The 15,639-nt window shown below is 36.2% G+C and overlaps 1 protein-coding gene across 1 annotated transcript in view; it reads left to right on the forward strand.

Moving 5' to 3' along the window:
• The first annotated feature begins 231 nt into the window (after positions 1–231).
• The window catches only part of LOC114362661 (lateral signaling target protein 2 homolog), a 47,475-nt gene continuing 32,067 nt past the window's right edge, over positions 232–15,639 (forward strand). Inside the window, exons 1-2 of the mRNA XM_028318132.1 lie at positions 232–465; positions 14,808–14,948. Coding sequence (XP_028173933.1) covers positions 403–465; positions 14,808–14,948 — 204 coding nt within the window. The 5' untranslated portion in view covers positions 232–402. The remainder of the gene's footprint in view (positions 466–14,807; positions 14,949–15,639) is intronic.

A 15,639-nucleotide genomic window follows, 5' to 3' on the forward strand; every position in this document is an offset into this window, starting at 1 on the left:
TATACCATAGACTAAAATCAGGCAAAGATCATAGACAGCTCTCTCTCAACAGAACGCTGTGTTTTATTCTACACATAATAACTGTTTTGTTGTAATGCAAAACAGTTCTATTTTTGAGCGTTTTAAGTTAAAAGATTATTGTAGAGGAATTTTATTACTCAATTTTGATGAACATCCGAACGTAAAAGCCAACGCCATTCATTCACAACTTCATTCATTCGAGTTGAGAGAGCGCATCATTCATTCGTTCATAAAACGTGAACGCGAGTCGTGGAAACATGTCTGCCGTTTGTGTTATTTGACGTAAATAGTGGTAAAAATTAAATTCTACTCGTATTTAGTAGTGATTTTTGGTGCTATCTCAGTTTTATAATGTGTGTGGTTGTGCAGTGAGTCGTTCATATGAGGCTGCTATACAAAACTGGTCCAATGGAGTCGCTGCGAAAGTGGTTCTATAAACCAAAGGTATGTCAAAACAATTTTCTTTATTTGATATCCATAACAAACAGTTTAGATTAGTTTCTCTAGCCAATTACGTTCTCTAGCATTGTTCTAAGGTTCTAATATGTGTTTGAGAGACTGAAAATCGATGTTTAAATACTTTTTGAGCGTTTTAAATACTTGTCCTTTGTTGATGAGTATGGGGTGATTCAATAAGTGTTTCTACTTGATTTTCCTACTACCTACCATTGTTCCGATTGCTGTAGGACGTAATACGTATTTCATTTCCTATTCGGCAGTACGAATGGTCTAAATCGCAGTAAAATATTCGTCTGTGTTAGCACCTTACGTCATTTACTACATTTTGTTTGTTGATGGACGGTATGTACGGTATCGGTACTATTATTTTATGTAAATGTACTTTGGTACATTGTATATTTGCATAAACGAAACGTTTTAACGAAAACAACCATGAGTTTGAGGTCTCTTAGTTTTTGTTTTTATTGTAAATCTTTTTTTGCCTAGTTTGGTGATGAATTGTTTTGGGTAGTTTTAAGTATGTTTTCTGCTGACTAATGGTCAGTACTGCGACATAATATGGTCCATTATGTGGTCTCACTCAGTTCCAAATAGTCTCAGCAGAATTTTAAAACTTATATTTTGATTACAACATAAAACAACAACATAATTCTTACATAATATAACATATTATTACACATATTTATTGTGATAATGTGTGCACCGTTTATCTGTATGTGAGTTGATAGGCAATCTGTTCATACAAAAATTCAGCTAGCTATTAAGAGTTCAACGTAAACATGACATACATTATCTCACCAATAATGCAGTGCCCGTATGAGGACTGCGACCATGCAGCGACTGCATGGCAGCATATTTAAATGTCATTATGAAGATAAATAGGTAAACTCGGTTACATTTGAATAAATGTTTTCCACTCAAATTCGAAAGTTGTTTTTTACCTACTGCAATAAAAAAAGGATTAATGTTAAATGTCACTGTTGTTTATAGCTTTGATGTTACAAGTGATAAAAACAAAGGACACATTTGAGAGGATAAAAACAAGGACACATTTATGAGAGCCAGTATTTTATTTTCAAGTAACATAGCCTGGATTGGATATACCCAAATGAAAACTGAGAAAATTATCTATTTTTGAACGTCCCATGAAGTAGGTACCCAGAATATTCTATCAAATTCTTGAAATAAGTGCTTGAATGCCAACACCACGGTATTAAGCATAGATTTCAGGTTTACACCTTAGCCGATGATATGCAATTAACTAAAAGTAAAAATAAACTAGCACTTCTAGGTAGCTTTTAAATCTTGCTTTTACATAATTTCTTCCTTCTAAGTAATCTTCATCCCACTCTCATTTAAATGCACATTTTTTCAATATAATATTGTTTTAAAGTTATTTTCCTATGTACAAAATTAAGAGTATTATAGACTTTATACTTATGTTTATTGGGTTTTTTGTATGTTCTCCAAGCATACTCATGGGAAGTATTTCCTCGAGTTATTATTTTTACCCTTTTCCTTGTTTACATTATTTTGGTAGCAATAATGATGAATTTTACAAAACACAAATGAACTCTTCTACTTATTATTACATGTTAAAAGTAATATAACATATGAATTTAAATTTTCTTCTTTTCTTTATGTAGCCTCAAATCAGGATAATCATAATTCCTAGACGACTTTATCAGATTAGTCTTAAAATAAAGATTGCTATTGTTATGACTTGTGTCGCTAATCTGTGTTGCTTTCTCCCTTGTGTTGTATTGTGTTGTGGTGAGTCAACTTTGGTGCTAGATAATATAGCCATCATATTGTGTCAAACATTACTAAGGTAACTCCCCTCAAGTGGTATAATTTTACATTTAAATTTATTTATGGCTTGAATAAATCTTTAAATGGGTAGGTGGTTCATTAACTTTAGTACAAAAACGCAATCACATTTATTTATCAATCTTGTAATTTCATAGTATACTTTCATAGATAACAAGTGACTTTAACAGTCTTTTATCAGAGACTGATAACATTATCTATGTCTAAATTCATAACATTGTTCATTGCCTAGTTTATTTCCATTGAATCAATTTATTCAAGCTTTATCAGATTTGTAGTTATTATAAAATCAATTTGGGCAATGTTGACAGACTTTATCTGTGACGTCACAGAGTCTGTCCTTATCGTTGGATCTTGCGTCCCTCTCGCACGCTTTCACTTTTTTCTCCGCTTTCTCAATACACGCGGAACACATCCGTTTCGGCAAATGTTTGCGAATGTTGATTCGATAAAAATTTAAGCCGATAATGTCAGGATGAGACAAGTTAGCAAGAGTTTACAGACTGACAAAGGTGACCGAGTTTCTTTCGCCACTTCTTCTCAGCACTAGCCCATTTGTTGTCCCGAAGTAGTGGTAGGGCAAGCTATATTTGGGACGTGTGTAAGCGCCCTGGATTGAGGGCCAAGTACGGAATAGGTACCTATTTAGATTTTAGTTCTAGGGTTCTCCCTACTAGAAACAAGCAGTAACAAAACTGCGTCTTTGTTGTTAAAAATGCCAAGTCACCTTTGCCGATAGCCTATCTCTGAATCAACCTACCTAGTCTGTTTTAAAATACACGGCTCGGTTTCGTGCGATGAATTAAAATATTTTTTGTGGCGCTTCTTTACCGAAGACCGACAGCACATCAAGTTAAACACTGAGTTCTTATGTAGTTTTAATAGGAGCTATTTTGCAACAAAAATGTATAGTCTGATGTACTGTTGTCTGTAATAGACAATAGATTGGCGGGAAAAAGTCGCCCACTACTACACCCACTCTTTCCACGTGCCTCCCTCCAGACTTATGGTTCAGAGTCAGTCGATCACGTTGAGGAAAAAAAGTTGTTGCCATTGATAAACCAATCGCACAGAACATTATAGCTACCTACTTAGAACTAGGTTAGGTAGGTATAGTTAGGTAGGTATAGGTAAGGTACTAAGGCTGAGTTGCACCACTTGGACCACCTTACTAACCGTAACTATAACCATAATCGGTGTTATTGTATGGAGTTTGACAGACTTTTGACGTTTGTAATAGTTAAAGTAAGATGGTGCAACCCAGCCTTAATGGATCATCACTCAATACTCTAAAGAAATATTTGGGAGTAATGATTGACCTTATGTAAACAGATAACAACATTAGTCTTTCATTATCATCTTCAGGTCATTTAGTGACCCTTGCAGCACCACGGCACATCATAATATTTACCTGACAAATGGAGGATTGGGCTTACACTTCCCATGTAGTGGGCAGTGGCAGCAAAATAGTCATACAAAGTTGACCTTGCAAGTCTTTTGGCAAATCCAAGAATTCTTAAAGAGTATTTGCCTTATGCTAACGGTTAGCAGCTAACCCAATAGGTAACTGTATTCTAGTTCTAGACAAAAGACATTTCAAGAATATTCGTTTTGCGAAGCAGGTGCATCTTTGTGCACATTGCATCGCTATTTACGGATAAAGGAAGAATAACGACTACTGTTGTCTGCCTGGCGACCTCGTGCGCCGTGTCGCATCATTGTGAAATAAAATACAGAAAAATAACAAGGTCCATTGAGAATAAATTAAAGAAACCAAAAGAATTGAGTTTTTTTTTTAAACTCAGATCATTAGGGCTCTTTCAAATACTTAAGTAAGTACCTATGTTAGGTTAGCAACGCCCTAGGCGAGCCCTACTAGAGGGCGCCCTTAGGCTCGATGCTTAAAAATTGAGAGCCATCTTCGCTCACCAATTGCCCGGTGAAGCTGAGGAACCCGCTCAAAGCTATGTGCAGTCAGTCCAAAAAATAATCTTTATCTAAGACGTTTTGGGGCAGACTTGGACATAGTCTTCCGTTTACAGGACTGCACACGGTAAACTGTGACAACTGCGTTGGAATAAATAAATAATTAATTCAACCAAAAAACGTCTACTGCTGGACAGAGGCCTACCTCAAGGCTCAAGGCAAAGACAACGACCGGTCCTGCGCTGCACGCATCGTGCTTCCGATCTGTTTTGATAAATAAAAATGCCTGACCAAGTCAATACTGCGTAGTAGTAGTAGGTACTAGTATTTATTCTCTGCCAATACTTACTTACTAAACTTGTGTGTGAGTTGTAACAGTTGTAATGGCACACCTAATGAGTCATGCTGACTAATGAGGGTTTAACACTTGTAAACAAAAAGTAATTACGTTTTCTTTCATCGATACGTAACATCGAAAGCAAGCGGGTGCCCAAATTTAAATCTGTGTCAAACTGTCAATGAGTTACTTGATTACTTACTTCCTGACCAAAATTTTACTTTGAATGATTGATCACGCATTTTTTTTGTTTTTACTAACCTACCTACTTGGGTACGAAAACTTTTTGAGATTAGTGATTGAATAATGCCATTCCTTCATTCATCTTAAAATTCGATACAAAACTTTATGAATACAGAAAACATAATATAATGTTTTTTCTCTTTGAAAATTGTAGTTATGTTAAGGCATAATAATTAATAGCCGTGTGGTGACGGCAGAGTAGAATACATTTGTCACCAACCCCTACTCTTCCCGCGGGTGTCGTAAGAGGCGACTTAGGGACTACACATCAAACAGAGAACGGGCAGCAGCGCTCTCTGAAAAACATCAATCTTTTGAACTGCGATCTCCAACCCGCCTGCCAAGCGTGGGGATTATGGCAAAACCCTCTACTATAGTGGAGGAGGCTCATAGTCCAGCAGTGGACTGTAAAGGGCTGATGATGATGATAATAATTAAACTACCGCCCAGTCAGTCACTATTATAGTTCAGTTACTCGCATTCTTAACATAACAATTAATATTTTTGTATGAGCTTAAAATAACAGAGTAGCGTGATTACTACTAATGAGTAAGAGTAAAAAGTGTCTTATAATTAGTAAATTACTAATAGAGGAAGGCTTGTAGAAGCACAGTATGTAGAGAGCAGCCAACTCATTCTAAAAGATAAAGAAAAATTTTCAGGTTTTTTTCGGAATCCAAACTTTTTTGTTATTGGCCATATAATTTTTGTCCATAATTATGTCAATTTAAGTAATACAATGCATGAATGGCTAAAAGAAGACTTATTAAAGTTAAATAAATGTTCTACTCTTTATCTAAAGTCTATTATACTAGAAACACCATAAATGGGTGAGATTTATTGTGCCTTGTCTTGTTACTACTATTTACATGACTCATGCATTATCGAATGGCGGTTCTTAATGGTCTATGAACGCAGTTCAATTTAAACCTACGATAAGATTTCTTAGTAATTTTACATAGCTTTGCCACTGTTTTGACTAACTGCAGCTAAAGCTGTTAGCAATGTCCGGTATTTGTGTACGAGTTCATTCGTAATTTCTAAAAACTGAAGTGTAACATAGGGGCCCTTGTTTTTTAAAGACTAGCTAGTTCATTGTAAAAACGAATAATAAGTTTTGTAAGTCACACAAACAAAGATTTGATTGATTGATTTGTTTTAATATTAAGCCTGGCGACGGTATATTTGAAGGATTTTTTGTTTGTATGTTTGTTAAAATTCGTGTAACTTCGTATTGATCAATTTTTTATTTGATAAGGCCATTGTTTGTTACCCTTGATGCCATACGTACTAACATAGCATGGCAAGTCATGTGTGACAATTGCAATGCAAAACACGCTCTTATTTCGCATGGCATACGGGCGGATTCAAGGCCAACCTGTCACGCTTGATGTGCTCTACAGATGTACCTACTGTATGTATCCATCCATACATCTGCCATGCAAGTATTAACTCTCATATCTGACGGATCTCCGCAATTGCGTCAATTATTGACCGGCTCATAAACACCTTAGGGGGCTGGAGAATTAATAAAACATTTCCTGGTGTGTCTCAGCAGTGTTCTTGCTGTTTGTTTTGTTTATTGCAATTTATTGCAAGTACTACGTTCTGTAGGTATTTTTTCAATGCCTAGCTGTAGTAGGGATAACTAGCTCAAGTTTAGATTCTAGGAAATTAATGACATCTACATGAACTCCCCAATCAAACTCACAAAAGTATCCTGTAGGTAGAGCTTGCAGGTAGAGCTCATAAACACCGTAGGGAACTGGAGAATTAATAAAACATTTCAGCCCCCTAGACAAGTGGCAAAATGTGACAGTGTTAATGTCGAAAGATAGTCACGAAAGGCCCTTTTTTGCATAACAATGTATTCGATTTTCGATTCGATCAAAAAGTTCCACTTGTCTAGACTTACTGGTGTGTCTCAGCAGTCAGCACTGGTCTTGCGTAATGTTTTGTTTATTGCAATTGCAAGCGTTTGTTTTTACAAGTGTTTTTCTCGTTTATGTTCTTTCTGTAACTTGGATTATGGTAGGTATAACGCCTAGCTGCAGTAGTAACTAGCTAAAGTTAAATTTCCAGGAAAGTAATGTCATCTAAATTAACACCCCAGTAAAACTCATAAAAGTATCTGGAAGGAAGTTTTACTTTACTTCGTCCGTTCTTTCGTTTCAGCCAAATGACGTCCATTGCTGGACAAAGGCCTCCAAATTTACATAACATAGGACTAGTATTTTTAAATCACCATTAACATTAAAAATAAATAAACTTAAATATTTTGTCATATAGCTCTTAAAATAAATTAAATGCATAGATTTCCCCCGATTCTGTGGTTAATGACCAACTCTATTTTGTACACCAAAGCAAAGATATTTGTAAATATTTTCATAATTAGTATAGCACATTTCTTTGTCTCGGTTCTCATAATTAATTAGTACATAGCACGCAAACTTCCCACGAATATTAATAAACAAATGTTACAATACATTGTCTTAACCTGCAATGCAATGCTCTATAATTGAGAAAATCCATAGAGATAAAGTTTTGCGTTCATATTGCGTTACGTCATGAATACTAAATGAGCGAGTCGAGTTTTTATTACTCATTTTTGTTTTGAAATTGAACTCTATTTCCTCTACAATAAGGTTAGTGGGTTTGTTGTTGTATATAAATTGTTACTATTGTAGCACTTGAGATAATTGCAGTGTGCATGATGAGAAATAAATCAACCACTCGTACGTGGTATCGTAAACATTGGTCAATAGTGGCATTATCGATAATATGATTGTATTAATTAATAGTTGTGGTGGGCAAACATTGTATGTCTTCTTATCTGATGAAAGTCAGTGATTTGAAACTATTTTCTTCCGCGAAATTATAGTTTTTTAATGAGTTCTCAAACTTGGCAATCTGTGTCAACACAATAAGCCATTCAGATGAGGTATCTTGATCCTTGTCTTGTCAGCAGGAGGAATTCCTATGAATCCCTTTCATCTGGTATCACCAAATCTCACTGTAAGGTCCAGTTTTTTGATTCATAGTTAAAATAACAGATTGTTAAAGTTTGCTACTAATGGTTAAATATTAACAAAATGTTAACTAATAGTTAAAAATGTACTAAAAGTCAAGCTATCCATTGTTCGAAAAACATTTTTTTCTGATATTTAACCATTTGTCATTTGACATCTGTCAAATTTGACTATTGGTTATTTTAACTACGAATCAAAAAACCGGGCTTAAGTGTAGGGACACAAATAATAGTGATGCCCACTATTGGCTACACATCTGAATGCCACGGTTAACATTTAACTTGTTGTCTGCAGTTCTGCACTGTCACATCTGTCACTAATGGTTACCCATTTTAACTTAAACATCATCGTTACATCAGCTCACTTGTCCTTTGGGCTAAATTCAAGCCTACCTTCGTTGCAGACCTTCGTTAAATCCTGCGAGTTAAGGCCCTCGAGCCGTTAAATGTTTGTGTGACTAGTCGTCGTAACATGGAGTGTCTTCGTGACATCCCAATATTTAATAGTAAGCTTTTGTTGATTATTTCCGTCTTTGAGGGATTCCCCAAGAATTCTTGCAATTAATATTAAATAATGTTATTGTAATGAATTATCAGTATTATGTAATGAACTCGTTATTCCACAATCTGAGACACGCTAAGCAAAAAAGAAAACATTGAAGCCCGAGGCAAAATAAAACTGAATCAGTGTTTCCATATTATAATAGGGTTTTCAATCAATTATTATTATGTAAATTCATTTTTCGTTTGTCATTTTTTTATCGCAGACACGGCACCCAATGATGGATGGATATCAAAGGGTTTTTCATTTATTTATGCGAGCCATACTATTATTATTATGCATTACATTACAATTTTGCAATTATTCTAATGATCCCGTGTTTTCCTCATTTCGGTTGTGACGGGTTTTTATCGGACACCTCAGCGTCTTATTATTTTCCTTGTAGGCTCTGTGACGTCACCTCAAAGCTTGATTACGAGGGCTCTTCGTTGATGGATTCTAAAGCTGAGGCTTTAATATAACCACAGATATCAAATTCTTTTGACAAACATTATTATTATCTTCTTCGCACCCGTGAAAATAGTTTTATAATTCCCGCTTTTGTAACATTTTTCTTTACTGCTCCGCCCTTATTAGCTGTGTGGTAATATAGTAGCTTAAAACCTTCCTCAATAAATGTGCTATTCAACACAAATAATATTTCAATTCGCGTTTTAACAAACAAACAAACTCTTCAGCTTTATAATATTAGTACTTAGACACGCCAGACGTTTACCTTTTCTGTTGCCTAAATTACAATTTATTACCATATTTGCAAACACCTACAAGCCACATGATGTGGTTTCGTGTCTGCACGTGCCAGCCGTGTTCACGAATAATATGACCATAGCTATATTTCAAGCTAAACAAAACGCAAATGTCTAGGTGTCTGGCCTACCCAAATAGGTTTTGCGTGTTCACCACTCCCTGTCTCGGTATACTAACAGGATTTACAATTATGGGTATGCTAATAATAAAATAAACAGCGACGAAAATATTACGACTATACCCTAAATATTTGTTGTAAGCGAAAACGGATTAAAGCCCGTATTATAAAACTAAACTCAAGTACGTGTTTACATTCAAGAGCCGGTGTTTGCTCTAGATACATAATTTGAATTAAACCTAAACTTAAATCTATGTTTGAGATTAATGGGGTTTTGAGCGTAGGTTTAGAAAAAGCCTGAGGGCCAATTTCACATAGTCATCAGCATCATTTCAGCCGTAGGACGTCCACTGCTGAACACAGGCCTCCCCCAACGACTTCCACAATGACCGGTTGGCAGCGACCTGCGTCCAGCGTCTTCCTTTTAAAGGTCGTCAATCCACCTCGTGTGTAGACATCCTACGCCTCGCTTTCCGGTATGTGGCTTCCACTCCAGAACCTTGCTGTCCCATCGGGCGTCAGTTCTGCGTACTATGTGCACTGCCCATTGCCACTTCAGCTTGCTAATCCTATCACAGCCTGCTTATAAGCACCTGCTCACAAAGTCTCTATTAGTCTATTAGGAACTTATCTGTCAAATAAACGAATGATTGCTCTTCGGGACAGACTTAACCTTCACTGGTTGGGTTTTTATTGGCGGTCAAGCTGTAGATCCTGTCTACACAGGAGTTGCAGCGGTGGGAATGAGAGGTGGGAATAGTCCCGTGCTCTCCGGATCCGGATAGAGATATCTGCCAGAACCTTTCAGTTTGTGGAAATCCTTGGGAGAGACTTTTGTCCAGCAGTGGACGTCATTTAACTGAAATGTATGACCGAAGCGAAGGTCAAGCCCAGTTTGTAGTGGACGTCATTTAACTGAAATGTATGACCGAAGCGAAGGTCAAGCCCAGTTTGTAGAAATGGTGTGGTGACGCAGGCTAAAGTCTATCAATTTATAGAGGACAGCATTTCTTTCAAAAGTTATTTTATAGTCACTTCAAGTTTGTTTTTATAGAATTATGGCTTGCTAGCCTGTGGTCACTATGATTGATCACTGTGATCAGCCTAAATAAGTACTGTAGGTACTTATAAAAAGACTTAAAAGGTCGTCAGGTATAAATTATTTAGGTCTTCGACTCTTCGTTCAGCTCGATGACATCACGCCTATTGTTACTATTCGAAAATGAGGAAAATTTTGCTACGGTACATTTTACCGTTCAGTAATTGCACACGGTATTGTCTGAAAGATTTCTAACATGGATTTGAAATAATCTAACTTTAATTGAATTAATAAGCCTATTAACCGATTGAGTCCCAGACGGCATTAATTAATGTCATAACAATTGATTATCTATTGTGTCTAGATTCGCGGAGCTTGAAGGATTAAAGGACTATTATGGTAGGGATGTCAGCGCATCAACATACCGCTTTGGCATATGTTTCGTCAATATAGATTTTGAGTTAAAATTGCGATATTAAGGCTAGGTTGCAACTCCTTAACTTTCATCGCAACTATAACCGTAATATTAACAAAGTAAATTCTGTCAATTTCCATACAAAACACTATTTGTATGGAGATTGACAGAATTTAGACTTTCTTAAGTTAATGTAAGATGGTGCAACCCAGGGTTAAAGTTAAAAATTTAATAGGTCAACAACACTGTCAATCTAAAACAAAGTTAAATTCCATAAAACTGTACACATTTCAATGTTGTACAACTTTATTCCTCGTAAAATAATCACGTGCAGAGCTATTGACAGTGTATATGACAAGTGCAGTGAACCTTAGAAACTCACATGTCCATTCGACTAGTCTCTCAAGTAAAGGTTACCACCTGAAATAACATTCTTGAGAAAATATAAAGCTAAATCGAAAGTGATACTGATGTCGAGAATGATAATTTAAATCACTTTTCCCTAATGGGCAGTCCAGACACGTTCCAAATAAACGATGTCATTAATGTCAGTAAGGCAGCACTTACTGTGAATGGTTAAATATCCCTAAATAGAGGGGTTAAAATGAAACTTGATACTTTTGAGGAACTACGAAAAATCTACGCTACGTTTGCCTAGTAGATGTAGTCAACATTCGAGAACTCGCTTACTCCAAACTTTTTTTTGGTTCTCCGATAGATATGGTCCACCTGTTCGGACTGCTATGGTAGGATATACTTGATGAATCGATGAACCTAGGGCAACGGCTGGATGAAAGGCTGGAGATCGTGCTATATTGCGTTACTGCGTTACTTTAAGGAATCTCACGTTCAGCTGTGGATTACCATAAGTTGAAATAATGACGATGATACAAGGAAAACCAGTACTAACCCAAACAACAAATGTTACTCATTCCGCGATGTAAACGATGTGATGTAAGAAAAAACTATACACTTGAAAAACATTGAATCACCCGCGAAATGGGTCAGTGGGTTATTTAATTGTGACGACTAGGTAATGACGCCCCGCTCTGATTCGCTCCTATCAACAAAGCTTAATGGAACGTCAAATCGTTCGCTATTGTTATTTTTGTCTGTATTTAGGTAAATGTTTAAAAAGTAAAGAGGCAAGGCGTTTGTGTAAACTATTACTCTTAAGCTGCTTGTTTGTACAATTAATGATTCTTTGTCTATGCGTAATAAATACTTTTCTGTTTGTACGTACAGTTCTTAAATGTTAGTGAAAGTCATCCATCATTTATCTCTATCACTTGTGTTGTGTTATTTTTAATAATTGATCTACAGTGTACCAATTACGATGACGGAATTTTAAGATCGTTTCGCGTCCTTACTTATAAACATCTAATAAAGGTGTATTTTAACAGCGCGATCAAAATTTTTTTGACGACTATGATGCCATCAAAAGTTATTTTTTTAGATACAACGCGCTGGAAGATGATTTGCATACTAGACTTTACAGTTCAATTCAATTTACTGTCTAAATATTAAAATGAGATATTAAAACTGTTATTTTTGCTGCTTAGAATTTTTAATATAGGGTCTTTTGTCCAATGAAAGTAATCAATCGTTTTAGAAAACATTCAGCAAAAAAGTAAGCTTTAATTTACAGACCTGTCCTACCTAAAGAAGTAAAAGTGGAAACAGTTATAAAAATTAGGCACATTGATTTATTAATAGTTAGAAACGATACAGTCAATTTATAATCCTTTGAGAAACATTTAAACATTACATAAACAGTTTAGCAAATCGTCGTCGCGATTTTGTTGCGAGCGATGTCCGAATCTTGCGATTGTCAAATCGATTTGCATTCTCGTTTAAAAACAAAAATAAAGACGATGCTCGACGACAGTAGGTTTAATGGTACTTTGAATAAAGTTGAAACTGCTTTATCAGGGTCTGATGAAAGTGAAATAAGCGATGAAATCCAACCGAGTGTGACGTCTGTCGCCTTGGTCGCAGCCACTCACTTTAACTAAGCCTATACAAAGTTTGTGTCCTGAATCGCTGAGGTTTTCCATACAAAAAGTTTCGATTATGGCGTTTGATAAATGTAAAATTTTCCAGGTGTCCTTCAAGGGTCAACTCTTTGTCCAGTATTACTACTACTTTTTATAAGATACCATTATTTTTTTTATTTTCCTGTATTAATTTTCCTTAGCCGTTTTTCTTTTAGACTTTGCCTTCTAGAATTATCTCGATTTAGTCATTTGTACGTCATCCAGATCTTTGCTTAAATTGTGAATTTGAGATGAAGTATTTAACGAATATTTTTTTCCATTAAACAGGGTTTGAAAGTTAATTAGTATGATGAGAACATCAGATTTTCTCGGTCATACTCCTCGTACACTGAGAAGCCCTGTTGCTTCGGTCCACTTACCTAGCTCCTCTGGAATTCTTGCTAATTCACTTAACATACTAGCTGGCAAGAATTAACTATGTAAAAGCAATTCACAAGTTTACATTTAGCATATCGCGTAGAATCGGCCGTTTGGTTGAACTGCCTCTAATAATGTCAATCGTTTATTAGAAACAAGTTTGTAACTTTGCATTGGGGTTTCGTGATTTGCAAAAATGCAATATTTTGTGAAACACTGATATCTACATTTTGCATCAAATTAAATTTTGCTTGTTTAGCATAATTATTTGTTAATTTATATGAGACAAGATCCACTTGATTGAATAAGATTTAAAGGTCTTCTTTGTCATTGATCTTCTTCTCTATTTCAGGGTTGCTTTTATGCAAACCGTTCAACATTTTCATTAATCAGATGTATCTTTTCCAAACTTAACTCTAACCGTAAGAAGCTCTATTGATTTTCAAATTATTTATTTTATTTTGTTATTGTATCAAAATTTTACAGATTATTATTATTGTTGGATATCAAAATTTTCATCCTATTCTATTCTTAGACAGTTTTAAAAGGTATCTAAATATTTAACCAGTTGTGTTTATATTGTAACCTGGTTTAATCATTTTAGCTATGCATTCAATTGTAGTCTGTATTGTGTTGCTAAACAAATAAAAAATAACGAAACTTATTCTTGGAAAACTTCAGTTTCAGTCACTTACCGTCAAGAACATTCTTAACACTTGAATAATTTGTACGATTCTTGAACTCTTTGGAGGTAGCGTGTTCGCCCTTCGCCTCGACCTGTTCAAGGATCTTTGAGTTAGTATTTGTCACTATACTTGTTTTGAATTTGAAAGTGCCATTGTTTATTAGATATTTTGACTTTTGACCGGAATTAATGATCAGTCCGACAACGTTAAAAGTATCAGCGTTTGTTAAACTTGTAAATAAATAACGTTCTGCTCAAGGAACGTTATTTAATTAAAGAAGCCAATGACATTGACTATCAATACTAATTAAAAATGCGAAAGCGACTTGGTTCTGATAAGTTATAATGCTGTTTAAGGCTTAAGCACCCTAAGGCACTGAATCAATTTTCAATCATGAATTAAAGTTTGTATGGGAATAGGATATCTAATTTCTTAAGTAATAAGTGATATAAAACTCATCTTAGTTTCTAGTAATGGTGAGACATAAAGGGTTTTTAATCAGAATTCAGAGGACGTGGGAGAAGATGACAGGTTGGAATCCACACAGGCGAAGCCGCGGAGAAAAGTTAAGCTTGATAAATCTGTGGACCAATCATTCGAAATAATTAGGTACGCAGTAAAAACTGGCAGGTCAACCGGAAAGGTCAGGGAGGTCATTTACTCCGCTTACTTAAAAGGGCCCCAGCACAGCTGTTGTTTTAGAAATAATTACAATATAAGGTCAATGTACTGTTGATTAATTTAAAACAAAACAGGTTAGACCGAAACGTGTGCGATTAATTTTCTTTGATTGTGAAAATACGTGATTAGGCACTAAAAAACTACATTATTACTGAAGTTTTTATTTCATTGGGGGTCACTTTTGTTATTTATATTTTTTGTACCAAATAATTCCTCACTTAGCATATGCCGAGGCACAAAGTTCTTTTCAGCATTCAGTTTTCTATTATCATCATCACTAACTTTCATTCCTTTGTTCCAGAGGGACGACCGGTCCTTGCTGGCCCAGTTCTTCTACGCCGACGACGCTCTGAACATGGTCGCGGCGGAGTTGGACTCGTTCGACGGCCGCAAGGACCCCGAGAGGTGTTCCACCCTCGTGAACCAGCTTAGGCATGCGCAGGTAAATAATAACGAAGCATTTTCCATTGGATCTCTGACCAAGTTCCCTGGTAGGCCTCATTTTCCATTGGACACCCTGAACAGGTGTCCTGGTAGGCCTGCTTTCAAAAATCCGTACATCACAAGTATCCATTCTATGACGCTCACAACATGGTCGGCGCGGAGTTGGACTCGTTCGATGGCCGCAAGGACCCTGAGAGGTGTTCCACCCTCGTGTACCAACTTAGCGTTCCGTCTTTTTCCTTGGAAACCAAAACCTGAAAGGTTCAAAACCTGGAAGGTTTGACGCAATTCGTCCTATTGGCATTTGGTCACGCAGAAGCTAGTGGTCCTATTCGCAAATGATCAATCAAGCTCGAATAACCCTAAGCCCCCTTTTAAAAATGTCCCGGCTCTCAACCTGCTCCCAAAAAATCATTTAGCATGCGCACGTAAAATTAATAGATTCCTTTTCTATTGGCACTCTGGGCAAGTCCTAAAAGTTTCTTACGCTGGGCCTGCTTTATCTTGAGACACTCTGGGAAAGTGCCTTGGGCCTGCTCTCAAAAAACCATGCGCAGGTACAATTTACAGACACGCCCTTCTTTTCCATTTGGCATTCTATGCAAGTCCAGGGTTTCAGCCTGCTCCTAAAAACAATGACGCATAGTATCTTTTCTACGCCCTTGGTAAAAAAACAGTATGACCGCAAT

This window comes from Ostrinia furnacalis, unplaced genomic scaffold (assembly GCF_004193835.3).
Source record: "Ostrinia furnacalis isolate ACB-3 unplaced genomic scaffold, ASM419383v2 OfSCF6659, whole genome shotgun sequence".
Classification (NCBI taxonomy): Eukaryota; Metazoa; Arthropoda; class Insecta; order Lepidoptera; family Crambidae; genus Ostrinia; species Ostrinia furnacalis.